Source organism: Enoplosus armatus, chromosome 6 (genome assembly GCF_043641665.1).
Source record: "Enoplosus armatus isolate fEnoArm2 chromosome 6, fEnoArm2.hap1, whole genome shotgun sequence".
Taxonomy (NCBI): domain Eukaryota; kingdom Metazoa; phylum Chordata; class Actinopteri; order Centrarchiformes; family Enoplosidae; genus Enoplosus; species Enoplosus armatus.
Window position 1 is genome coordinate 4,479,047 of NC_092185.1, and position 26,761 is coordinate 4,505,807.

Sequence of the window (26,761 nt, forward strand, 5' to 3'; positions counted from 1 at the left end):
TGCTACTCAGATCGTATACTTAACAAGTTAGGTAGTTCAGTCCAGAGGTTCCTGGTGAGGGGTTATAAGCGTATCATGTGTTTTTCAGGTAACTGTAGTTGTCATACATGTAGTGAAGTAAGTAAAAAGTAGACTATTTCCCTCTGAGATGGAGAGAAGTAGAAGTACAGTGCAGTAAATGTACCATCACTGCACTTCTTCTGCGTCCTCTTGTCCTTCGTGTGTTTATTAATGCAGTACGGGCATGTTTACCTCCACATTTATCTCCACCCAGAAAGAAAATATGCAACAATCAGGCAGACGTGTGTCGTTTTATTCGAATCCAACAAACGCGTTGAAAGTAATGTAAATATTTACATTGTTGTCGCCTGTACATTATCCACCCTTGCGTCCTTCCATCTTTTTATCGTTTCACTCCATCTCTCTTTCTTCTCTGCGTGAGGAAGATGAAGAGGAGCTGCCGACAGATTCACCTGTCAGACACGCAGTGTGATCAGATCCGTGTTTGCTTTTTGATTTCACTCTGTGACAGCACGATGACATAAACCCGTACACTTCCTGCTATAAGGTGGAGCTGTGTGATTGGTTGTTGTAGCTCTGGAGGTTTTTCTGTTTGTGCTCCTGTAAAAAAAAATTTTTTTTTAATCATTCTGTAAAAATCAGCACATTCAGCAGCATTGTAGATACTGACAGTGAAGGTAGAGCGGAAGCTGCTGAATCAGCATTTATTTAGTCTGTTATGCAGAAAGTTCCAGAAGATTTGCGACTGCAGTTATTTTCACATTAAAAGTTTTTATAAGAACTGTCGCATTTTCTGAAAGTTTTTTTTTCTGGCCGGTGGTGATGTTGGTCCGTCTGTCAAACTCAACAGGACCAGGAATTTATAACGGTTCTCATGAATATTTTGATTTAAATTGAGATTGTTTTCTATAAATCAAACTCCAGACCTGCATCGATTGTCTGCGTAATGTTAATCATGATATGTTTGATATGTTGACACCCTGGTACCCGAATAGCTGAGGAGAACGCCACATAACCACGACGTCCACGGTTCGATTCCGGCTGTGGACCCTTCTCTCTCCCCACGATTTCGGAGAAAAATCATTTTAAAAATATGTTTATATCGAACATAATCAGAGACAAGATCAAATCAGGAAGTTGCTTGTTGATGGATCCTTTTTCTCAAACCGGCCGATGTAACGCAAGAGTTTAGCTTTGAAATTTGGCGAACTCACAAGATTAAAGTTAGCTAGTTACAGCTGACTTTATAGATGGAGACATTGCACACTTTCAAAGCGCCATTTCAATATAAAAAATAAAATACCACAAACCTGGATTTGTTCAATTACAACATACAGATATTTAGCTACACACAAAGTTTCATCTTGTGAACATCGCCTCTACATCATGAGGGGAAAAAGAGTAGTTTACAACTATATTTCAGTTTTCATTCACATAATACTGCTAACTGTGAGTCCTGATCACCCAACATCAGTGTTGGACCTCTCTAATGCTCTTGTTGCTGAATGGGAGAAAACCTCTGCAGCCAGGTCCCAACATCTGATGCAAAGACTGAAACCAGGAGAGTGGAGGCTGTTACAGCAGCACATTAATGCAGATGGTTTTGGAATGACGTTTGTAGTTATGTTCAGGGCCTGATTGGAGCAGGACAGCGACCAGGTGGGACTGCGTCGACAAAAACAGCCCAGTGAGACAGAAAGAAAAAGATATGAATATGGTTTCATCTTCATTTCAGAGGGATTATATTTTCTGCGGTCGAGGTATGTCACTACATCGCGGCTGTCCTGGATCTTCTCCATGTTGGAGGGTTTACAGGCTCTGCTGTCTCTTTGGGCCGCTCCAGCACTCGACTTCCCCTCCATTTGTATTCATGAGCTGGATTTCTGACCGGCGCCGACTGCCAATTAACACGCTGGATAATTATTTTGGGGCCCGAGCTCTTGACCTCGCGACACGGAGCGTCTCTGACATCCTCCGCCGGTAATTAATCCAGCATTCACTCAATCATGCCGAGTGTAACAATGAATATGAAAAAGTGATTGCAATCAGCACAAAATACAGGAGATTATTCATCAGTGTCAGAAGAGAGCAGAGTTAAACTACAGTCAGCTGGAAGAGAAGAAGGCAGTGCTTTCTTTAACCTTCTGCAAAAGACCTTAGGATTTAAGTTATAAAGATCTATTGGATTTCCAAGAAGCCTGAAAGTAATATTAATGTAACCTTAACCTTTGTCACGAGCGTCTCCAAAGTGAGCCAAGAACAGAAATTCAACAAGAACTTGTGGGAAAAAAAAGAAAGAACAACAATTGGATTAAATTCAAAGTGACACAAAGGCAACATCCGCACAAAATGTTTCTTGAACTTTACCGGAAAATGTACGTTTATCCCGGAGCTTTTTGAATCGACTTCATAAACGTACAGGGACGGGAGGGAAAAGGAGAGAGACTGGAGGGAAATAGCAGGGAGAGTTTCTGGTTCTGAGTTGTTCTGAGTTCAGTCAGAAGCTGAGCTGAGCACAAACACACAGACGCGGTCGGCCGGTGAGATCATTTCTAGCTGGATTACAGCTAAACTCTGACTGTGCAGTTGGTTCAATGGCTGTTTGGGGTGAATAAACACAGACGACGCAAACAGTCCAGTGGTCAAATTCGTGTGAATGACTTTTGAGATGAGCGAAACTCTTGTGATCAGTCACACACCGTACCAGTTAGTTCGTCTCCACATGAAGGTAAACTAGTTTGCTTCGGCTGTTGGACTGGTGAAGGGAACGGTTAACCTCTGTAGTCTAACCCTGCAGGAAACAACACATGCCCCTTATTCATTTGAATGTAGCCAGTCCAGTGGGGGTACCAGGTACTCCTGGTTAATTACTTTGCAATGACGCTTGATGTCAAGATTATCTATCTATCTAGTTTCCTCCTTTTTCCATCAACACAGAGAACAACAGTCTAGTTTACTGATACAATAACAGGTCGTCAGTAGATAAGAGTGACGGTCTGTTGCACTTATGAACTGTGAATTTTGAATTCAAACAGGTCATTACAGCCCGAATATTTAATTGTCTCCCACATTTGAACAGTAGTTTGTATTTTTAATAAGAAGTGAAGGCGTCATGCATCAGAAACTCAGTCCTGGTGTGTAGAAGGAGAGTACTTTATATATATCAAACAGGATACAGAATAAATGCAGCTCTGGAGATAGGAACATACATTCTTTATCCTGCAGCGGACGGAATATTTTCAGATCCACGTGGACAGATGAGTCCGGGAGAATTATTTAAGCGTTGTTCACTGAACTTCTGGGTTTTGTAGAGAACGTCCGGGATTTATATTTCAGACAAACTGATGCTTAAACGTAATGAGATTATCGGAAGTGTGTAAACGTCTGGGGAGAACAGTGGTTTGACCCGTCAGCTGTTCTGATTCTTGTGGTTTCTACATTTGAACTAAAAGTGGCTTCCTCTTCTCCTAACTTTGTTAAAGTCACGATGGATTCAGATGTAAGTCAGAAGTGGTTAATGTGAATTCTTCTTCTCCTCTTCAATCACGTGCAGCGGCCGTCTGCTGAGTCCCTCTGTGCTGACTGCAGAGACCCTGCAGCAGGATGTAATCCTCCCTGATTCAGGAGGACTTTCTCTGTAGAACAGGGGGCCACTGACGGCCAAATCCCTTACAAACATGTCCGACACGCGAAACAGGATTTATGGCAGGTGTTTGGTAAATGCAGGCCAGCGTGCAGACGTGAAACGAAACAGCAGAACAACAGCGTCAGCTCTCTGAGAATAGCTGCTCTGTCCCAGCTGCTGATAACGCTGCGAGTCTTTACCTGAGCTCAGTGGACGGCTTTGATCGGCCTGCTGCTGTCAGGACGCCGCTCTCCACTGATTGTGTTAGAAGCTCCAGATCGAGTTTTGGAGCCGCAGCAGAGTCATCACACAAGCAGACAAACAGCTGAGTCAGCAGGTCAGCGTCCACCTCTGTGTGTGTGTGTGTGTGTGGAGGGGGGGGGACACAGATGTTTGTGTCGTTATGTGTGTGTTTGTGTCGCACTGCACCACTGTAATGGTCATGCATACGTCTCTTTTCATTTACGTAAAGATCATAAAGATGCTTCACTGTGTGTTACCTTCACAGGGTGGAGTTTAAAGACAACATGTCAAGAAAGACAGAAATATTCAAAAGGACAAATAAATACATTTTTTATGTGTTTAAATGACAGGAAATAAACTTACAGGAGTAGTTTGACAGTTTGGGAAAGCTCCTGGTTAGCTTAGCTTAGCTTAGCTCAAAGAATGGTAACGGGGGGAAGCGGCTAGGCTGGCTCTGTCCAAAGGTAACAAAATCCACCTTGCAGCCTTTTGTGGGGATAATGTGCCTGACTGTTTCTTGGCTCTGAGCAGTTGCCAGGCAACCAGCAGAGACTCAATGAAGTTATTTGTTGCTGCAGAGAAACAGAGCGGCACATAACTCCTCATAAAAACGGCAGATTGTCATTTTTACACTTTTGTCTCTGAATGGATTGAACAAACGAGATGTAACGTGTTAATTATTGAGTTTTAGAGGTGCTGGAAGGCAGAATTGTTTTTTGTTTTTTTTACCATTTGACAGAGCCAGGCTAGCTGTTTCCCCCTGTTTCCAGCTAAGCTAACCAGCTGCTGGCTGTTGCCTGTTATATTTAAGACGGACATGAGAGCGGCGTCAACCTTCTCATGTAACTCTCTACCATTTCTCAAAATGCGATGAAGAAGTATTGTTAACTTCAGAACGCTGTATAGGAGGTGCAGATTAGCTGGATCACTTCCAGACATTGGGCATCATTTTGTGATTGAGAATTGATCATGAAACTGTCAAACTCATATGACCCTCGTGCCAAAGCACATTCGTCTGTCTCTTCTGTCAGTCTGAACATTTATCTCAGAGCAGAGATCTGAAATTAGGAGCTTCATGACTGTATTGATTCACTTCAAAGACAGAAAGAAAAAACAACCTCCCCTAATTAAAGCAATCACATGTTTTCAATAAATTGATCTTGTTCGGTGTTAACAGCTGCTCAGGTTGAGTTTACTGCACACTGGTGCTTTTTCCTCTTCACAGCATGTTAGAGGTTCCTAAAACTCGACACTCATGCACGTCTGTGAATGTGTGTTTTTTAGAAATGCTAGCGGCTCTATGGATGGCAGTATCGGTCAGTCGGTCCACCACTTTGGTCCAGACTGAAATAGCTCAACAACTATTTGATGGATTGCCATGAAATTTTGAAAAGTACTTTAAAACTGAACTGAAGAACAGTAGTAGAGTAAATGTGCTCAGATACTAACCACCTCAATCTTCCCTGAACCCTAACCAAGAGCTGTGAGTGACTCAACATAAGCAAGTTTAATTATGCTTTAGTTGCTACAAGCAGATATTGTAGGAAAACAAATGAAAAACATTTTTTAGATATGTTTTGTATGAACATTTGACGACTTGCCAGATATGTTAATTAAACGGTTCTTTGTTATGTTGAGAAAAAACATATTTCCTGCAAATCAGGTCATTTTTAGGAGACAGGGATGTTAAAAAGCTCACAATGAATAGAATAGGATGCATCTATGAGACAGTGAGTTTATGTATTTGTAAAAGCAAAATGAAATCACGTTGGACCCTTAATGAATTGTGACCTCTCGTCATTTTCTGTGAATATAAATGTGGAGAGGTCAGTGGAGCAAAGTCCTCAAACATCATACACATCTGTGTGTGATTGTGTTTGTTGTAAACATCTGTTTTCCTGTATGTCTGCAGCTGCGGAGCTTCAAGCCCTCCACAAGAGAAGAAGAAGCATCCTCAGGAGCGCCTCGCCAGCTGACATAGATTAGAGCGCGCTCAGTACAATCCCTCCAGAGGGCACAGGGGAAGGCCGGCTCATTAATTGTAATTAATTAGGATAATTAAATATCCATGAGACACGGTGGCCTGCGGTCTGAGGGACACGTTCCATCACCCTCCGCTCAGGGATAATGTCGCCGCCACGCCGAAGCCACGCCGAAGCCACGTTCATGGCCGCCACCACCTCTGAGCACCTCATTTCCTGCCAGATAGAGTGTGTCGCTTTTAAAAAGCAATACAATACTGCAATTAGACCCCCCCCCCAATCCCTCAATAACCTCCACCTGCAGCCCCATGAGAGTAAATTAGAAAGTCAGTTTTTCCTCCTCCTTTTCTTGCTCTTTTCACAGTTAACGTCATTAATCGCCTCCTCACAACTGAGACTTTCACCATGAAACAACAATCCCTTAAAATGGCTCATATAATAATAATAATTCATCCTTAATTTAGCCCTTAAAGCACACATAACACCTAAATCTAAATAATCTAAATTTGAGCTCACTTAATTTGTCCATTCATTCGAAAATCTGGACCCTCTAAAAGCACCTTAATTTATAAATAATTAATTAAGTAGATTTTAAGGGGTATGTGACTGTCCCCTTAATTTACACATCAATTAGGAATATTTGAGAAATCCATAAATGTTTACTTTAAGGTGTTATTAAAGTTGGCTCTAAAAAGAGCTCTGAAATATTTTTAGCTGCAAATTAATGATATTTTAAGGGATTCTTAGTCGGTATTCAGGGATTAGATTTTTACCAGATTTAATTATCAATGGATTTTTTGGTTCTAGTTTTGAATTAATTTGACAGAACACCGTTCCAGTATCCACCAATGTATATGGAGACGTTATTTCAATACAGCCAATCAAATCTTGCATAAAGCAGCAATGTCAGCGTCTTTCATAGGCGGAGCAGACGGTCACTCCGAGCCAATCAGCAGCCTGCTACAACCACATTAACTTCGTGTTAAAGTCTCCTTCTCATCTAACTCACGTCTTGTCCTGCACGTTGGCTTCTTGAACGAGCCACCGGACAAACACTCACCAGGTGAAAGTGTTCAACAGCTGTAAACGTACCTGCAAATGTCACTTTGGTCCTGTTAGATGCTGCTGTAGTTCTTAATCTCAATCTTACCACTAACAACGCGCTGTCTGCTACAGCACTGGTTTGTTTACTTCACGTCTGCAGCTGCTTTCAATCAAACGTACAGGGGCACGCCCCTCCAACCACATAATCTGCATCTGTCTGTCGTCTCTGGTCTCTGCAGCCTCCAGCCGATGGATTCCCTGTCAGCCTTTCATTGATTGTGATCTATAATTAGTGTTCTGTTTGTTTGTGCGCGAGCAGCAGCAGCCGACAGACAGGCTTGTTTGGATAATGGAGACACGTTAGTCATTTGAACACCTGATTCAGGTGTTAAGATCCTGATTACAGCGTGTTAGCGCTCTCTGATCGGCTGCAGCGGCGAAGCAAGTTATCTTTTCTCATATTCAACCTTCAAGGAGAATTTTGAGGATGGAGGTGTCACAGGTCCAACACTTTCAGAGCAACATATCTTTATCTGCGATTTACATAAAATGTACTGATGCTTTTGGGGACCCCCTAACTTCTCCTCAAGCACCACCTCAGTGGTCCTGGATTGATTCATTGATTAATCTGTGTGCTACAAATTGAGCCCTGTTGTTTTAGCCAATACATTTTGGATAATTGACACCATTAAAATGCCGAATTAATTATTAGAAGTTTCTGTTTGCAATGTAGCCGTTAAGTGTACCGACGACTATCACTGGAGTACTTTGATAATGAAGAAAACTTAAAAACCTGATGATTCTCATGCAAGTTCTAGGGCTATAAAGAACTTCTTTAGGATTTATAGGCGTTTGTGATCAAAGATAATGATATCCTCAGAAAGTGTAATTCCAAGTGAGTCTAAAAAATATGCTGATCATGTTTTCATCTGTATGAGTTACGACGAAGACGAGCGATTTTTGCAGCACAATGGGATAACACAAAATATAGTACACAGATCTTTTACTTGAGTAAAGTAAAAGTTGCTTACTGAGCATTCAGACCAAAAAAGAGGATTAAATATGGTTCATGAAGTCCAGTTGGATCAATGAGTTATATCTCTGGAAAATAATCAGTTACCATCATTTTATCCCCTGTCTCCACCATCACCAGGTAATTATAATAATAATAATAATAATAATGATGATGATAGCTTGCATTTTTATAGCGCCTTTCAGCTTTACACAAAGGCAGGCAGACATGCTTTTTGCTGCATATCTTGCAGAAGCATAAAAAATGTGTCAAATTCCTATTTCCCTCATTTCACCTGCTACACAAAAAGAAAAAAGACAATTGATTCAAATGCATAAATTAATAAAAGGTGGAAACATGGAAGTTTGTTGTTTCTTGGTTGGACTCCAGTCCATAAATTGTTTTTTAGTATATTTAAAGATCCAGATATGATTTCCTCTAGCGTCACCTTCAGGACAAACTTTGCTTACCAGTACTGGTGAGTCTCTAGAGAATTGTTAAATCACCAGGATGTTGTTTGTTTGTGGGCTTGTAACAAACATTTCAGTTGCTTTGGGGATCTTTTTTTGCAGCGTAACTGTTCCCTTAACATCAGAAATGGAGTTGTGGAGGATACAGTTTCTTTCATTCAGGGGAAACCATGTTTTTTGCTCGGAGGATCAGTTCTCCCACCTGTTTCACCAGAGAACATGGATGTTCTCTTCTTTGTTGAATGATGTGTTTGTTGAGTTAAGAGCCTCATTGTTTCCTCACCTTTTTACAGCACTGCTCCCTCCTTTTGTATTCCTCTGTTGTAGATTCCCTTGAAATACGCTGAGTGGATATGAAAGCCAGATTTGCATTTGAACACCTCTTTGTGTTTTCTTGTGTATGTTGTTTTCTTTCCTTTGTGCTGCAGTTTGTTTGGTTAGAAACGTCAGCAGGTGAAGAAGTGATGTCAGCAGGGGCCGGGTGTCTTTCTTCTGTTTGAAAGCAGCAATGATCTCTGCGGGAAAAGAGCTGCCTTCATATCAGAAATTGAGCAGCTGTTTAGAGTTCAGCAGCACTCAGGCTGTAAAGTGTGTGTGGTTTTTTTTTGTTAACACTTTGAAGAGGAGAAAGTCGTTTTGAGCAGCTTTCTTTTTCCCTCTCAGTGATGACTTTGGTATGAAGGACTCAGATTTGGAGCCGCAGATCAAAGAGCTGCTGGTTTTTAATCAAGCTGGTTTGATCTGACCTTTAACCCCTACAATTCTACACATCGTGTTTGTGTTCAGTCACAGTCATGAGATTTGACCAGTCGGTGGAATTACTGAGCCTCAAAGGACCATGCAGCAGTTTTTGGCTGATTTCAAAAATTTAAACTTTAAAAGACTTAACGTTTGTGTTGACTTTGGACTTGTTGGTTGTTATTTGGGACTTGTTGGTCTTGACGTGGATCTTGACTTAGGACTTGTGTGTCTTGACTTATTGATCTTGAGTTGGATCTTGTTGGTTTTGACTTAGAACTTGTTGGTCTTGACCTAGGACTTGCGTGTCTCGACTTGGGACTTGCGTGTCTTGACTTATTGGTCTTGACTTGGGTCTTGTTGGCCTTGACATGATACTTGTTGGACTTGACTTGGGTCTTGTTGGTCTTGATTTAGGACTTGTTGGTCTTGACTTAGGACTTAAGTGTCTTGACTTGGGACTTGGATGTCTTGACTTATTGGTCTTGACTTGGATCTTGTCGGTCTTGACTTGGATCTTGTTGGACTTGATTTAGGACTTGTTGGTCTTGACTTGGATCTTGTTGGTCTTGATTTAGGACTTGTTGGTCTTGACTTGGATCTTGTTGGTCTTGATTTAGGACTTGTTGGTCTTGACTTGGATCTTGTTGGTCTTGACTTGGATCTTGCTGGTCTTGATTTAGGACTTGTTGGTCTTGACTTGGATCTTGCTGGTCTTGATTTAGGACTTGTTGGTCTTGACTTGGATCTTGTTGGTCTTGATTTAGGATTTGTTGGTCTTGACTTGGATCTTGTTGGTCTTGACTTGGATCTTGTTGGTCTTGACTTGGATCTTGCTGGTCTTGATTTAGGACTTGTTGGTCTTGACTTGGATCTTGTTGGTCTTGATTTAGGATTTGTTGGTCTTGACTTGGATCTTGTTGGTCTTGACTTGGATCTTGCTGGTCTTGATTTAGGACTTGTTGGTCTTGATTTAGGCCTTGCTGGCCTTGTCTTGGGTCTTGAATCGGTACTTCACTGTTAAGGTTGAGAAAACTTTCACGTCCGACTGAAGGTTTGTTTGTTCTTGATGATAAAAAAAACGACCGTTAAGATGATTTATGTCACTTTTCCTCTCATGTGCTGTGATTTCATTTTTCCAATGCGTCATGCTGTTTGTTCTTTTTCATGCAAATCAGTTTCTAAACACAAAGATAAGCAGAAAATGAATAACGCTGTTTTACCATAAAGTGGAGAATTGCCTTCAGTTCTGGCACGGACGCAGGATGAATTCATGAATGTTTGATCAGCTCTCATGCGTGTCTGTCATGTTTTTATGGCTCTCGGCCAGAATCAGTGTTGTGAGGAAACATCATTATTAATCCTCTGCTGATGAATCTGACACAGACTGACGTTACTGATAAACAACAGAGCAAAAGAAAAAACTCTATTAATGTAAATATATTCAGGTGTATATCCAGCTAAGCTGGTCCGCCCCCCCGAACTCATCCCATCACCGGTAACCTCTCTAATTAGTTTGCCGTTTATCTAATTTCCAAATCTAATTGAAACAGGATGATGCCTGTGAAAGAGAGAGAGACGTGAAAAAAGAAGCACGTCCGTCCTGTCGAGGAGGAATTAAATTTACCCTGTAAGTGATGTGTAATTGAAATGCCGGTAGTCGTGATGAAGCTGTCTGTGGAGCGCGCCGCCTCACCTCAGTCAGTGTTTCACCACCATCATCATCATCGGTCATCAAGGCCCGGCCAGACGCGCTGCTCACTTTCCACTTTCTCTCAGAAATCATGTTCATTCATGACGTTTCTGGGGAGGATGGATAATTCATCAGGTTTTCCTTTTTTAGTCAGGGACATAATTACAGTGAGAGTTTGTTAAATAACTGGTTGAAATGAAGCAGTCGTGTGAAACCGTTTCTACATCGTTTCTACACATACAGCCAGAACGTCGATGTCAGTCAGACATCAGAAAACAGACGTTTTGTTCCAAAGTATCTCCACAACTACAGGCTGCAGCTCCAGGAAATCTACAGGAGATACTTCCAGTGAGTGTTTATATCAGAGAATCTAGGAGCCTTTTCCACATTCAGACTGAAATACTTTCACTATATAACTATTGGATGGATCGCCATGACATTTGGTACAAACGTTTCACATTTCTCTCCAGATGAATTGTAATAACCTTGTAATAACACAGAGCGGCTGGCATGGCTGTAGGCTCTTAGTCTGGTTTAATAACATTAACTTTGACCAATAATGATGTAGTTACATCAAAGTTGGTCCTTTTTTTTATTAAGTGTTTACATCATTTTGTCTGTGGTCAGTGCTGTAGATGTACAATATGTGTTATTCTATAGACGATATTATTTGATCAACTGAGAACGCTGTTAGGTCTGATTATGAGCTTCTGTAGTTTTTTCATTCACCACCTGAAGCACTATTGACATCAATGGAAAATATAATATTTATAGCTAATATTTTTCTCTTGATACTTCAGAGCTTAAAATTAGGTTTAAACCTGCCATAAAGGATTTTTTTACCCACAACAGAAACAAGGTTTGAACACATCATTGACACATCATCAGCATTTAAGTTGATATGATGAACTTTAGCCATTACAGAGCAACATTATCATTCATTTCAAGTCGTGTTTGTGTCGATCTGGTGAAAGTAAGTCCAATATTTACTCTGTTTTTATCTGTTTTTGGTCTCTTCCTGAGAGGAATATCTGGCTCTTTAGCTGCTAAATGCTCCACTGTGTTGACCAGCTAGTCTCTAACTGTGTCTGTCTGCTGTTTGCTGCTGAGCAGGTCGTGTACGGTGGTTTTTTTAGAGCGTCGTCTCTGAAACAACACAGCAACACTATGAGGGCGGTGAGAGTGAAGCAAAACAGAAAAGTTGTGGGTCAGATATTTAAACCTGAAACTCATTATGAAGCTCCATAAAGCCGAGTGGAGCTGCAGATTCAGCTGATGATTGTAAAAATATCGATTATAGCTACTTTAAATGATTTCTGGAGGATCTGCAACAGATATGTTCCTTGTATCTGACTAATACTAACCAAAAAAAAAAAGATTAAAACTAAAACAAGAAAAGGGAGACCTACCGGAATGAGGTCAAACAGCCTGCACAGTCACCACAAGATGATTCAATCCTTACTCAAAACAAGTCAGCTTAGATTTTAATCTAAATATAAAATCATCACACTTACTGCTTGTTTGTGAACACTGCTGCTCTCCAGCACACAGAAGCTTCTTCCTCAGAGCTCCTGGAAAACCTCTCTGAGTCAGAGTCAGACCGGGGGACACTGAGCTTCTTGTAAATTCAAAACGCTGCCTTCAGGCACCATCTGAATTTCCAGGATCAAACATGTGTATTCTTTAAATATTGAGGAGACTCATCATCTGCAGGGAGCAGCGATCATCTGCAGCCCGGCCGTACATCTCCTCCCTGCCTCGGCTGTTTGACATCCTCGGCTCTCCGCTCGCCGTTCGAGGCTCATTCATTACCGCCGTACAGACGTGTAATCAGTCTTTACTGCCGGAGCAAATGTCTCCCCTCGGACAGATCCCCCGCTGCCCGCCTGCCATTAAAATTAAATTGGATTTCATTTCTAAGCTCCTATTAATTCAGAGAAGTCTTGTCTGTTGATGGAGGGTCCAGTCCAGCAGTTAGTTTCCTCCTCCTCTCTTTCACTTCCCTCTTTGCTTCTCCGGCCGGCGGCGTGATCGCCGAGCGTTGCGGCTCTAATAACGGTAATTACTCACTGAAAATTTTTGGAAGGACTTTACAGAGTTTTCAAATAAAAGATGGCGACGTCTTCTCCTCTCTGTTATTTAATCACAGCTAATGAGATGGAGCCAAATGTATTTTTTTATGTTAATGGGCTAGTTATCGGAAATGTGTCTCGTTTCACATTCCCATAATCCTGAGTTACTTTCTGCCTGGCGGCAAGGACAAACTCTGCAAGGAGGCAGGAAGAGCGCAGACGGGAATGAGTGAAGTTTGTTAACAGGCCTCGCTGTTGTGTCTGCTCTACCTTCTAACTCAGTCTTGCTTTTGGAAACAACAGCTGACAAAACAGTTTCAAGGTCGACTCGATAGCTGTTCTGCAGCTCTCGAGGAGTTTAGTGATTGAATGAACTTTCAATCTCAATCCATAGTGTACCTTTATGTGATTGATCATCTGACACCTCTCTGTTCCTGTGCCAGGGCTGGAGAAAGTTGGCCGCGACTCCACCTACGAGCAGGAGGGGAAGGTTCAGTTTGTGATGGACGCCGTCTACGCCATGGCCCACGCCCTGCACCACATGCACCGCGAGCTCTGTGCCGGATACCCCGGCCTCTGCCCTCGCATGGCCAACATCGACGGCAAGGAGCTGCTGGCCCACGTCCGCGGCGTCAGCTTCAACGGTAAGAGCTACTGCTGAGTGATTGCAGCATCTTCATCAGCATCATCATTCGCCCTCATATTCGTAGTGTTTTTTTTAAAGCAGGTGTTTGGCCAGCGCTCCTCTCCTCAAAGTTTAAAATGAACACAACAGACTTCATAAAATGTAACACTGAAAGGTTTACAGGAAGTAAACTGTTCCTGTTTATGTCATTATTATTTTAAAATCTTAAACCCCCAAAAACTGTATCACAGCTGGACCTGCTCTGTCAAACACATTTTTCTAGCAACATGCCGTCACCTTGTTCTGTTCAGTCTACCGGACCAGAAACTGCCTCATCACCCTCGGTTTTTCTGTGACCGATCCCTGATCAATATTCGTTTATCGGCCACAGAATCGTGGCATCACGTCTTTTTTTCTGGGCTGACTGCACGGCGGTTTCGTTGGATGATGTGACCATACCTTTAGTCTTCACATTCATGTATTCTCATCAACGTCTGAGGGATCAGGGAGAACAATTAGGCCTGCCCACTAATCAATGAATAAATCAGGTGAAGCACAAACCAACACTGCAAAGCAGCATGACAAAGGTTTACAAATCGAGTCTTAACTCAGAATAACTGGAATGGAAAGAGCGAAGGCAGCACCGCATGTGCACCTGAACCAGATCAGGATCTGATACTGCTTCATCCTGTTTGAGCTCTACCTCAGCTGACAGTCAGAAGAGAGACTCTGCAAGCTGTTTGGATTTTATTTTATTTCTCTGACTGAGTGAAATCAAATGTATTTTACATCACAGATAATGTGCCAGTAAAGGCACTTTAATGTGAGTTTTACAGGTAAAATGTGAGACTCACAGTAACATTTAGTTTGGGGGTTAGTATCAGCTCATCTGCTCCTCCAGTATCTCCAGTCTCCCTGGATAAATAAAGGTTAATATGAAGAAGTGGAAGTAGAACATTTTCATGTGGGTACAAGTCTTTTGGTTGGCTGTGAGTTTGAATTGTCACCTCCTCCACAGTCAACACCTCGGTGTCCAGCGAGTTCTCTGAAAAAGCCATCTGACAGCGTCTCCACACTTTTCTGACAAATATTTGTTCTTGAATTTCTCCACGTTTTCACGCACATCTGGTGACGTGAGCGCCAACGAGATCCCCAACATTTAAATCAGCCAACAGCGAGGAGGCGACTGAAGTTTGTCTGATGTGTCTCAGAGATACGAACAGTGTGGCGATGAAGCGTGAGCTGGAAAACGTTGGGAAAAGACAATCGAACGCAGGAGGAAGATGTGACGGAAGACAAGGTTGAAGAAAACGAAGATGTTATTAATCATCCCGACCTTCATCGGCATCTTCGTTTTTTTCCAGCTGCTGTTTGCCCTCCATCTCATCATTCCCACATTAACCCTTTTTTAAAATGTCTTTCCATTCATTCCCCCTCATCTTCCTCGTCATCGCAGTCGACCTCCCGGCGGGAGAAGGCCTTCGTCAGCAGGAAGCGTGAATGCTGACGCCGTCATCAGGGAATCCTCCGCTCATTATTACACACCAAAGATGGCCGCCCGTTTCTTTATTCCTCCTGTTTCCAGATTCATTAATTAAATCTCACACTCCTCCTCATGTGTGCATTCGTTTTACAGATCCACTGTCACACATCTCAGGAAATATACGTTTTTCTATAGAGCTTTCGGTATTTTTGGGAAAACGAGGGAAGGACTATGGATTGGCCGGTGAATTCCAGCTTGTTATGATGTCTTATTTGAGTAGTTTGCTGCATTCACCAAGTTCCTGGCTGAGATCTGGGACACTGAAAATAAATACGAGCAGTCGGACAATCAGAGAGATTGATTTTAAATAGTTTAAACTTTTTTTTTTCTTCAAGGTTGAGGAAGTTTGATGTCATCGTCATCTTAAAACTCTCACAGTAGTTGGAGTTTTATGTCACTTCTGTTTTGTCTTTTATAACAGTAACATGACCAGCTGATCCCAGAACTGTGCAGCAGAACTGATATTATTACTAATTAAATCGCAGTATATATATATATATATATATATACAGAAAAGTCACAGTATGTACAATGTACCCCGAGTAGTTTGTATTTCATAACGGACTCATATATATATACTATTAGAGGCACCTCTGTCTATTCTTCTATTATTATTGGGGAAAACATGTAACACCAAATACAAAAAAAAATGAGCGCTCAAAGACTAAGAGCACATCGGTGGACAAACACGTCTCATTGTCTCTCAGCTCCGTCTGTCCTTCACGCTGGATGTTATGTCGCAAAATTGCTCAGATTTCTGCTGAAATGCAGGTGCAAGGTGGTAACAAGCAGCAGAAAAGACCGAACAACACAGACGGAGTCCCTTTTTTGTGGAAACACAGATGGTCTGAACCTCTAAATAGGGTTTTGAAACGTGTGAGAGACCCCAGTAATTCCCCCCACGTTCGTTTGATTTATTAGAAGCTCCAAATAAAATATCATTTATGATTTATTTGTCTTTCTCCCCGACCCGCCAAAGTGGCTTGTTCAAACTCGTGATTGAACCTTCTCTCCCTGGTTGAATCAAGGCCGTCTGTAGGTTTCACAAAAGCTCTGATGAAGCCCACTCTTCCCTCTCTGGCTCCTGAACGCCGGCAGTTATCGCCAAGGCTGACTTTCTTTTCACGACTCAGCAAGGAGAATTTCTGCCATTTAAAGTGGAGAAATAAAAAACACACGTTCCAGAAACGGTCTTCAGTTTCTTCGCTCCCGCTGAAGGCTGAAGCTGAATGTGACTTTTTAATTTCTTTTTCAAGGTGAGAGTGTTCGTGTTAATCTTCCCAGGGACCATTTAATTACACAACACAATCACACAGTATAACCCAAACTCCTAATAAAATTAAACTCAGTGAGTCATTCATAACAAATGACTAAAAGAGACACTAAGGGAAATATAAAAATAAAGGGAAATAATCCCCAATCAAAGGAAACCAAAACAGGATGGAGTCTCAGTGAACCAACAGTCTGCTGGGATTTCAACTGGAACAAACCTTTAAATTGTTCTCCTCTCTCGTCTCAGTCATTTGTTTCAGTTTGCCTCTTTAGTAAACTGTTTTCCACATGAGATTTTATTCCAGTTGTGTAACTTTAAATAGGAAACAGGGTTAATAGCTGGAGTTCACAAAATATGTTGCTCGTTTTATTCACCAACTACTGTAAATCCTCAAATATTACCCTTTTATATTCAGTATAATGTACATTTCCACAACTGCTACTACTTTACTGTTTTTTTCTGGCACTGAATTTGCCGCCACCAGCAGCTCGAAGTGTTCACTTATCCTGTGAAATATCTCAACATCTGCTGGATGGATTGGGCCCAAAACATTTCGCACAGATACCCGGTGGTGCCCGAATGCATCCGAATGACTTTGGAAGACTCATCCGTGTGAGTTCAAACACTTCAAACTCATCCCCGGGCTTCATGGAACTGCTTCATAAACTCATAAACGCACAGAAACGAGAGGAAAAAGGAGGACAGACTGGAGGGAAATAACTGAGCTCCACACAGATACAGTTTCACACACGGCCTGTTTTCCTTTTCTAGTTTCTTCCGTCTGTACAGTCGCTAGTTTGGCCGTTTCAATTCCAGCAAATGGCGCTAGCCGAAAAACGCGCTTCACTTTCTGTCTGTAGTAATATATAATGAATCTTCCTCTGGTATTAGTTGGAATCAGCTCAGCATCAAAGAATGTATGAATGCAGTAAAATCTATTCATCTGTTCCTCTGTATGGAGGAAAAAACTAAACAGAAATCCTCTCCTCTCCGGTGTCTTTACCCTCCACTCCACCGGGATCCTCCTGTAAATTATAAAACTTCAGACAGGAGGCTCCTCCCTCCCTCCCTCCCAGCCTCCTACCTGCGGACGGGGATTCAATTTGAATAATTTTTCTATCTACCTGCTCAGCACACAGAGAGAGAGATACGAGACAAAAATAAAACAGAGGAGATTGTGCAGATTTTATAGCGGACGCGTTGAGCTCTCAGGGTTTCAGCTCTCTGGGCCTGACGGATGTGAGGAGCTGCTGGATGTTATTTCTGCAGGAGGAGGAGAGACATTAAACATTGAATCAGCGGTGAATTTCAACCCGCTGGGCTGAAACGGTAAATCTGTGCTCAGTTAAAGCCGGACTCGGGGCCGCACATGGTGGTTTTTAAACATTAAACAGTTTGTTGCCTCTTTCGGTGAATTAAAGCAAACAAGGAACAGAAACAGGAAACGTTTCACAGTCAGTCACTTTTCAGATTAAAGCCTCGAGGAGACACTTCACTGTGGAGGAATTCATGACAATACAGCTGATCCAGCGAGGATTGTGTTCCTGTACTTATATCTTTGTGAGGACCAGTTTTTGATTTTCATTATTGCAGAACTTCTTGGTCTCTTCTCACAGCTGTTCGGGATTAAGGCTGATCTTCAAAAATCGTACCAGTTTTAGAACAAAACTTGCTTTGAACTTTCAAGACTACATTATGTTATGTCAAAAATGTAATATAGAAAGTATAGGAAATGAATATCCTCCTGGCGCTGCAGGAGAAATGCATCAAAAAAATGTAAGACTTTACAGCGTTTAAAATTAACAGCTTGATTCGTAGCATATGTTGCAAATACAGTAACATAGCTGCTTAGTGGGGCTGCAGGTGGGTGTTACACCCACCAGGTGAGGAGGCAGCAGATAGCAGGAGCAGATATAGCACATTACTTTTTCTTTGTCTTTTAGCAGTGCTCTCTTTATCAGGAAGTCCTTGCTCACACTCACATACCATAGTCTGACCTGCTGGTCACTGAGCAGCTCCAGTGGAGCAGTAAGGGGTTAAGTGCCGTGCACAAGGGCATAAGGAAGGGGCAAGCACGTCTTTTTCACTTTCACCTACCCAGATTTATGCTGCCGATCCGGCGGCTGACCAAACAACCTTCTTGTCAAGACTGAAGAACACAACAGCGTCAGTCTTTGAGCCCCATAACGGCATGTTCATGTTAAAGCCCTCGAGCGGCTCTTGTTGGGAGAAAAGGAGGAACTTTGGTGTCATAAAGTCCTTAAGGAGGTCAGGATGGATGGGTGGGTCAAAAAAACATCAGACTAACGCGGGAGACTTCTTTTAAAAGTGATTTTGATAACCTTTAGCAAGAAGTGACTTTAACCCATGATCCCAATTTCCCTAACCACGCTGTTTTTGTGCCTAAACCTGACAAAAGAAAGATCAGAAAATGTGATGCATCAAAGGCATCAAATCAGAAAGTGCTGATAGGTGTCGCTCTTGGAGGGCATGGACCATCAACGTATTCTCTCATTTCATTAGGAGGACTTGTTCTTGTTCAATGTTGTTCTAATATTCAGGCCACTTAATGTCAGACAGCCCCCCACACAACATCTGGAGACACTGAAGGTGATAATGATGTGTACCTCTGCAGCCGCAGAGAACAGCTCCTCTGTGAAGGTCCAGGTTTCAGCTTCTGAGCGCTGCAGCAGCACACGGTGCATCACTGCTGAATCCTGGCTCAGCAGCATGTGGCTCATGTGTGGTCTGTGCCTGATTAGGCTTATTAGGGCCTCCACACACACACACACACACACACACACACACACACTCATGCCACGCTGCGTTTGGGGCTTTCCTGTGTGAATCTGTGAACAGCATGCTCGGTTGAACCTTCACATACATCAAACGTTGACATAAATCAAACTCGAGCTGCGTCTGTTTTTTTATGCTTCACTTCTCTGAACGCGGGGCAGCGGGGTTACCCATAATTCCATGTATGAAATGCGGCGAATCCAGGCCGAAGCGGGGCTCTGTGGCGACGGCGGCCGCGGGGCTAATCGCTAACTCACCCGTGTGCTCCTCGCCCATGTGCTTATTTTTAGAGGAGTGTCGGCAGGCTAATCGAGACGCTTGTGCTAATGTTACTGCTCGCTGTGCTAAGGCCATCTTGTAGTAGAGTCCTGTTTGAACACGATCAGCAGAGAGAGGGAGGGAGGAGGGGGGAGGACGTCAGAGAGATTCCCCCCTGATTCATTTAGACGGCGGATGCTTACTAAGAGGCGATAAAAGCTTGTTGTTGCCGTTTTTAAGAGGGATGAAGCATGACTGACCCTGTGGAGCTGCAGGGAGAGAAACCCTTTACAGTCAGATCAGTGTTGGGAGGGGGGGGGGGCAGATACTGTAGGTGAGTGAAGTGATGAATATGTGAGGAGCTCATCTCCCTCTGTGACTTCACCTCAAACAGGCGGCTTTTTAGAAACTGCTGAACAAAGCAGGAAGAGGAAACAACCAGAGAGAGCTCCGCTGTCTGCTACCTCAGGATTAAAGGAGCAGTTCAGCGTCTCTCACAAACTAAATACAAGTTCATGACAGAAGCTGTGCTGTATATATGTAAAAATTGGATCACTTCTTTAACTTCTTCCAATGATATGTGGTGGCTTTTCGAGCCTGCTTTAGCTACTTTTCATTGAAAATACAACCGCAAAACACAAACTTTCTGAAAAGCTGAAACATGATTTAAATATAAACGTTATCACAAACCAACATCATCACCAACACCAAAGTAAGAACTCCGACCTGTCAACAATTTTGTAAAAGCAGATCACATCACAAATCTGTCTCTGTACATGTGAGATCCCGGCATCTGAAGGGAATGACGCACAAAAGCGCCATGGTAACAGAACAGCTCAACAGCTTAAGGAGGAGCGAAGGAACCTGAATGTAAAGCTGCCGTCAGAGTGAGGATGCAGAGGTAAGAGTGAATGTGTGCATTCAGAGGCATTATCACACAGATAAATAGACGAGCTGCCAGGCTGCAGCTCTGACCACCCACACCATCTGCCAAGGTCCCCAGAAACAGCCACTTCAATAAAACTCTGTGGCCTTGCGCCGCTTCCTGTCAGCGCGGTGACAAAGAGCTGCTGCTGTCGGATGCATTCAGGTCGAAACAGGTGGATTAATGGAGCTTCAGGTTTCTTTCTGCTCTGATTTGATGACAGCGGCAAAGTATCGACAGCCTGGAAATAAAGTTCGCAACCAGTCAGTTATTCTATACACACTGAACGAGTGTTAGTGTAAATGTCAAGGGAAAGTCTCAGTGGAAACATGTAGGAACCTACAGCTGCCTGTATCTTACAGCGGATACGGATACGTACCAACACTTTGGTCCAGAGTAAAGAGTTTCGACAACTATAAGACTGATTTCCATTAATTCCATTTATTCTCGACATTCTGACATATTTGTAATTGTTGGCAAAAGTTGGCACAATCAGCAGAGTTAGCTATTAGGACTCCATGTATGCAACTATCACTGGATTACTTTGATAGTGAAGAAAACTTGATGATTTTCAGTTCTGAAGCATCTTTTTTTCTGATTTCTAAGCAGATTTATGGACGTTTATTTGCGATGGACACATCAACTACAAACTAACTTCCTGTTGTTTTCACAAAGCTGGTGAGACCCTCCCTCTCCAGTTTGAAAACCTCTTATCTAGACGGGCAGAAATCAACATCCTCAACATGACGTGACCTTACAGTGAACATAAAATATGTATTCATTTAAGCAAATGAGCTGAAACGTGTGAAACCAGCTGTTTGGTCCTGGATTCGACTGCAACATCTGTTTTGTGTTCTAGCCGATTGTTCGTTTGTGGGTCTCGTATTGTGTTTAATGACAAAGCTGGAGCATGTGTTACCACAGATTTATCATGATTACCATGTTTGGAAATAATGCGGAGCGAGGATGTTAATTCTGTATCAACACAGATTCTCTGAAGTGAAGTGAAGTGAAGTGAAGTGGGGGATGGAGAGGACGAGGTGGTGGTGGTTTCTACTTCCTGAGGCGAGCGGTGGTGATTCACCGCCACACTGATGTGATTTGTGATGCTTTTATCATGTTTAACAAGGAAATCGGGGCAGAATAGAATCAAACAGGCGCCCACTCACTTCATTATGAATCTGTTTTCTTTTTTCTTTTTTTTCGTTGTTGTTGTTCTGCTCTTTAACTCCAATCTGCTGCTCTTCCTCTCGGTTTCTGCAGCTCCAAACTAATCCGCTTCACGTTCAGGACTCTGTCCCCGATGTTAAATTTGCCCTGTAGCGAGGAATGCGTCACTACTGTATCGTAACACAATACAGTGACTACAGCAGCTGAGAGGAAAAGAGACTGAATCTGAAAACAAAACGTCAAGTTTGGAAGGATTAACTGAACAACCGCGTCTTCTTTGTAATGTTCAAACACTCGATAATCCAACATGTTGGATTTTAAAATTTGATTTCTTGTGTCGCGGGCATGAACGAGTTACAGATTATACAAACAGATTTTACATTGCGTCTCAAATCACCTCCCGAGGTAGTTTGAACAGCCGATTTCAGTCCATCTTGAATGCGTCTTGTATGTATTTACACTTCAGTTTCACAGATTTTTTTTTGGGGGGGGGGGGGTTATTATTACTCATAGATTCATGACCTAAACAAAATAAAGCGTCGTTAATCACAATAATAAAGGAGCTTATTTTGTGAACTATGTCAGGTGAAAAAACACGTTATAGTTGAGTATTTGGATTTTTATTATTTTACATGTTACTACAGTGTGTGGCAGTTTTTACATGACGGAAACAAGAACCTTGGTGCCTGACTGAAGTCGTTTTATTTGTATTATTAAACTACTGGCTAAGTGTGAACAGTGTCAGACAGCATGCGGTTATAACTTGGCAGGAGGGATTTAGTCAATATGTTGTGGTGACGAGGCGGCGGGGAAACTGTGATAAGAGGATGACTCAGGAAAACCTGCAAATGGAAACTAGAGGAAATAACAGCTTTCTGCTTTAAAAGACAACACAGACAGACTGAAGACTTTTTTTGTGATATAAACGTACAACACACTCGGGACACGTACTCCACCTACTTCAGTAGAAGTAGCACGTCTTGCATCTCAGGTTGTCTTGAAACTGTAGAGGAAGAAGCATGAGTGACAGTACCAGGAGCCAATCAGTGAGCTACAATTAAAACAATTACAAATGAGGTACGTTTGTGACACTTGCCAATGATAGATCTAGGATGGAGCAGTTCTGACAAATAGAAGAGAGACACGAGTGGTCTCGCATCAAGAAACTACAGCTCACAAGTCTAAAAACACAAGCTTGGTCACATGACAGAAACAAAAAATGTTGGTGTATCTTATCGCAGCATTATGGCTCGGTCTCCGTGGAGGCAGGTCTGGTAAAATGACTGTCCCAGCTAACAGAGACACCTAAATAAATATCTGTGTTTTTACAGGAAGCGCAGGGACTCCGGTCACCTTCAACGAGAACGGCGACGCTCCCGGACGCTACGACATCTTCCAGTATCAGATCAACAACAGGTCGACGGCAGAGTACAAGGTCATCGGACACTGGACCAATCAGCTGCATCTAAACGTGAGGACCAATCATCTCCATCTGTCGTATTTTTTCAACGTCCGTCGAAACAGTGAATTTGACCCGAGTTTAATGGAGCGAACGACATGTTTCAAATCCAGCTCTTCCAAGTTTGTTCACTAACTTGTCCTCCTCTTAATTAGCAAACCTAAAGAAGCTGCTTAGGAAACATCATAACTTCACTCTTGACCTTAGAAACAGTAGTCCGACAAAACAATCTCAACTCAACGTCCACTTACGAGCTTGTTCCGGACCGAAGGTTCGTTCTTGACCTTGGAAACAGCAGTTCAACGATCCACTTTCTAAATGAAGCATGTTGTTTGTCCCATACAAGATCAAATTAATTTCTCGGCACGCCTGATTTGCTCTGCACCAAACGAACACATCAGCAGGAGGGAATGTTTTTAAAAAAAAGCCACAATTTGTGTTTTTCTCACTCTTGAGAAAAGCGAATCGCAGAGTCGCCCCCTGCTGGTCAAGAGTCAAGTCAGGATTGCAAAGCATTTTGACCATTTTCTGTTTTTAAAGGACTCAAAACACACGAAATGATAAGCATGGTGGCTGCGACGAGAGACCCACAACGCAATTAACTCATTTCACTCAATTGTTTACATTTGCCAGCGGGGAGAAATCTGTGGTTCCACTATCTCTTTTCTCAAGAGTGAGAAAAAAAACTAATTTTGGAATAACTGTCTAACTTTGTTAACTCCTGCAATATTTCCACATTATGAATCCTTACTGTCTCTGTGTGGGAGTTCGTTATTTTGTTTACGTGGACACCTGAGAGAACATTCTGTCCACTGACTAAAGGAATGAAAATCGGCTGTGTTTAAATCGTCCTCCATGTTTTAGAGTGTGTTTGTCGTCAGGTTAACCCATGTTCAGGTGAGTTCCACCAGTCAGTTAGCAGAGCATCAGTACTGTTGCTAGTTTGCAGTTTAATGTACCTTGAACTCCTGGTTCCTCCTTCTTCCCCTCAGATGGAGGCTCTGCAGTGGACCATCGGCGACTCCGCCCTGCCGGCCTCCGTGTGCAGCCTGCCCTGCCAGACCGGCGAGAGGAAGAAGGTGGTGAAGGGCGTCCCGTGTTGCTGGCATTGCGAACGCTGCGAGGGATACCACTTCCAGGCCAGCGAGTTCACCTGTGAGCTGTGCCCCTATGAGAAGAGACCCAACCAGAACCGCACAGGCTGCCAGCCCATCCCCATCATCAAGCTGGAGTGGCACTCGCCCTGGGCGCTGTTGCCCGTCTTCATCTCCATCCTGGGTATCATCGCCACCACCTTTGTCATCGCCACCTTCGTCCGCTACAATGACACACCAATTGTTCGAGCCTCTGGGAGGGAGATGAGCTACGTGCTGCTGACGGGCATCTTCCTGTGTTACATCATCACCTTCCCCATGATCGCTGCACCCGATGTTGTCGTCTGCTCCTTCCGCCGCATCTTCCTGGGCCTCGGCATGTGCTTCAGCAACGCTGCGCTGCTCACCAAGACCAACCGCATCCACCGCATCTTCGAGCAGGGCAAGATAGCCGTGACGGCGCCGCGCTTCATCTCACCGGCCTCCCAGCTGGTCATCACCTTCTCACTCATCTCAGTTCAGCTGCTGGGGGTCTTCGTGTGGTTTGTGGCCGACCCGCCGCACACTTTTGTAGACTACGGTGAGCAGCGCACGCAGGATCCTGGGAACGCTCGCGGGGTCCTCAAGTGTGACATCTCCGACCTGTCGCTCATCTGCTCGCTGGGATACAGCATCCTCTTGATGGTCACATGCACTGTTTACGCCATCAAGACGCGTGGCGTGCCAGAGACCTTCAACGAGGCCAAACCCATTGGATTTACTATGTACACAACCTGCATCATCTGGCTCGCCTTCATCCCCATCTTCTTTGGCACGGCACAGTCGGCGGAGCGGGTGAGCGCCTTCTCTGATAAATAATGTACTGTCATGTTTTATGTAATATTCAACCCTTGAGCAGAGTTTATATATGGAAACACATACTGTCAGCAGCATCTACATTTACTCGCACACATACTATGTATGCCAACTACAGTATGTAGACATCGCCCAACCCTACTGTTTCACTTACAGAAGAAAACACAACATTTAACCAAACAACAAAACAAATACTACAAACATATTTTACATTTCACATGACAAATAAGTGGCTGCAGTGCAATCAATTTAATCCATCACTTTTATATTCAGAGCTTAGTTAGAACCTACTCACCTGTATATAAACGTATATGTTCCTTGGCATTTATGCTAGCTAGTACAATAAGTAGTGAGCTAGTTAGCCGGACATGCTACCATCTGCAGCTTACGATAGCGCAAACAAACAGAGTTTGATCCATCCCTTGTGTTTTTGGCTTTGGAAAGGAAATAAAAATGAACATGACCCTCCAAACAAATACAAAGCTTAATGAGGACGAGCAGTCACATGGGCTAAACCGTTAGCTGCTAATGGTCAACACATGAAGGCCGGCTGCTTGTGTAAACTTAAAACTACAACGTCTCATTTTCGGTCTCTACACGTGTTAAATACAGCGGTTTATTTGTTTTCAGAGTTAATGCTCTGTTCTGACTGACTGATGGATGATTGATTAGTTTCTGATCACCACAGGCGCAGCCCAGCCTGCTTTGCTGCCTCTCGACACAAAACTAATTAGAGCAGAATTAAATTTAGTACATTCAGACAACAGTTTTTTGGGTTGAGTTTGCTGAAAGCGAGCTGCCAGATGGAAGATTTTGCTCATTATCGTGTCTGTGGGGAGATCTAGAGGACAGGTGGAGCGATTCACTGAGATTTCCTCTAAATATAGTTTATCAGTCTTTTTCTGCTGCTACTGTTCAGTTACAGAGGATTTGAAGGGTTGTTTTAGATTTAACCCAGGAACACTGACAATAACCCTCATGTGGATGTGACATCTGATTTTTGGGAGGAAAGTCAGTAAAAGCAAAGTGTTGCTTTGAGCCTGAAACTAACAGTCGCTGACCTGGAGAGTTCTGGACAGGTCAGTTACAAAAGTCATCCCATGACAGTCAGGTCAAAGTGATTCTCAAATTTACAATTTGCGAGGGAACCCTTGTTCGCGTCTATCCAGGGATCTTTGTCGCATGCTGCTCCCCATCTCTTCCCCCCATGTATTCTGTCTCTCTGTCCAAATCTCTAATAAAGCCAATAAAAGGCTTCTTTAGCCTTTAAGCCTCTGAGTGGGCAATTCAATATACAAGTTTGATTGACAGCAGCAGCACCTAGAGACAATTAGCCCATTTTCAACTGCAAGAACTTAACCTTAATCTTGTGTTTCCACTTAACAAACTGGGATGTTTCAAACTTACAGCAATAAAATGTTCGACTGTCAGTCTGCCTGTTGGCTGGTCGGCCCACCTTTGGTCCAGACTGAAATATCTCAACAACCTTTGGATGGATCGCCATGAACTTTTGAAGAGACATTCATGGATCCCAGAGGATCCTGACATTGGTGATCCCCTGACTTTTCCTTTAGTGCCACCATGATGTTTAATTATTTGGTTTTTGGTTAAATATCTCAACAACTGTTTGATGGATTTGCCATTAAATCTTGTATAATATATAATAGTGTGCTGATGAGGACCATGTGATACAGTCTAAAGGTGTGTTCAGACAGAAAGCGAAGCTAATTTTTGCCTTGCATCATTTGCACGGACTTGACCGCTGGACAACTTTGTCTTATTATTCACCCCAAACAGACAGTCTGGCCATGTCAGTGTGTGTTTGTGTTTAGCTCAGCGTCTGACTGAACTCAAAACTCACCA

General features: G+C 42.9%; 1 protein-coding gene across 1 annotated transcript in view; it reads left to right on the top strand.

Annotated features, from left to right (window-relative positions):
• LOC139287168 (metabotropic glutamate receptor 8-like) overlaps positions 1–26,761 on the top strand; it is a 104,295-nt gene that overhangs the window by 60,581 nt on the left and 16,953 nt on the right. Inside the window, exons 6-8 of the mRNA XM_070908164.1 lie at positions 13,344–13,544; positions 22,822–22,961; positions 23,942–24,877. Coding sequence (XP_070764265.1) covers positions 13,344–13,544; positions 22,822–22,961; positions 23,942–24,877 — 1,277 coding nt within the window. The remainder of the gene's footprint in view (positions 1–13,343; positions 13,545–22,821; positions 22,962–23,941; positions 24,878–26,761) is intronic.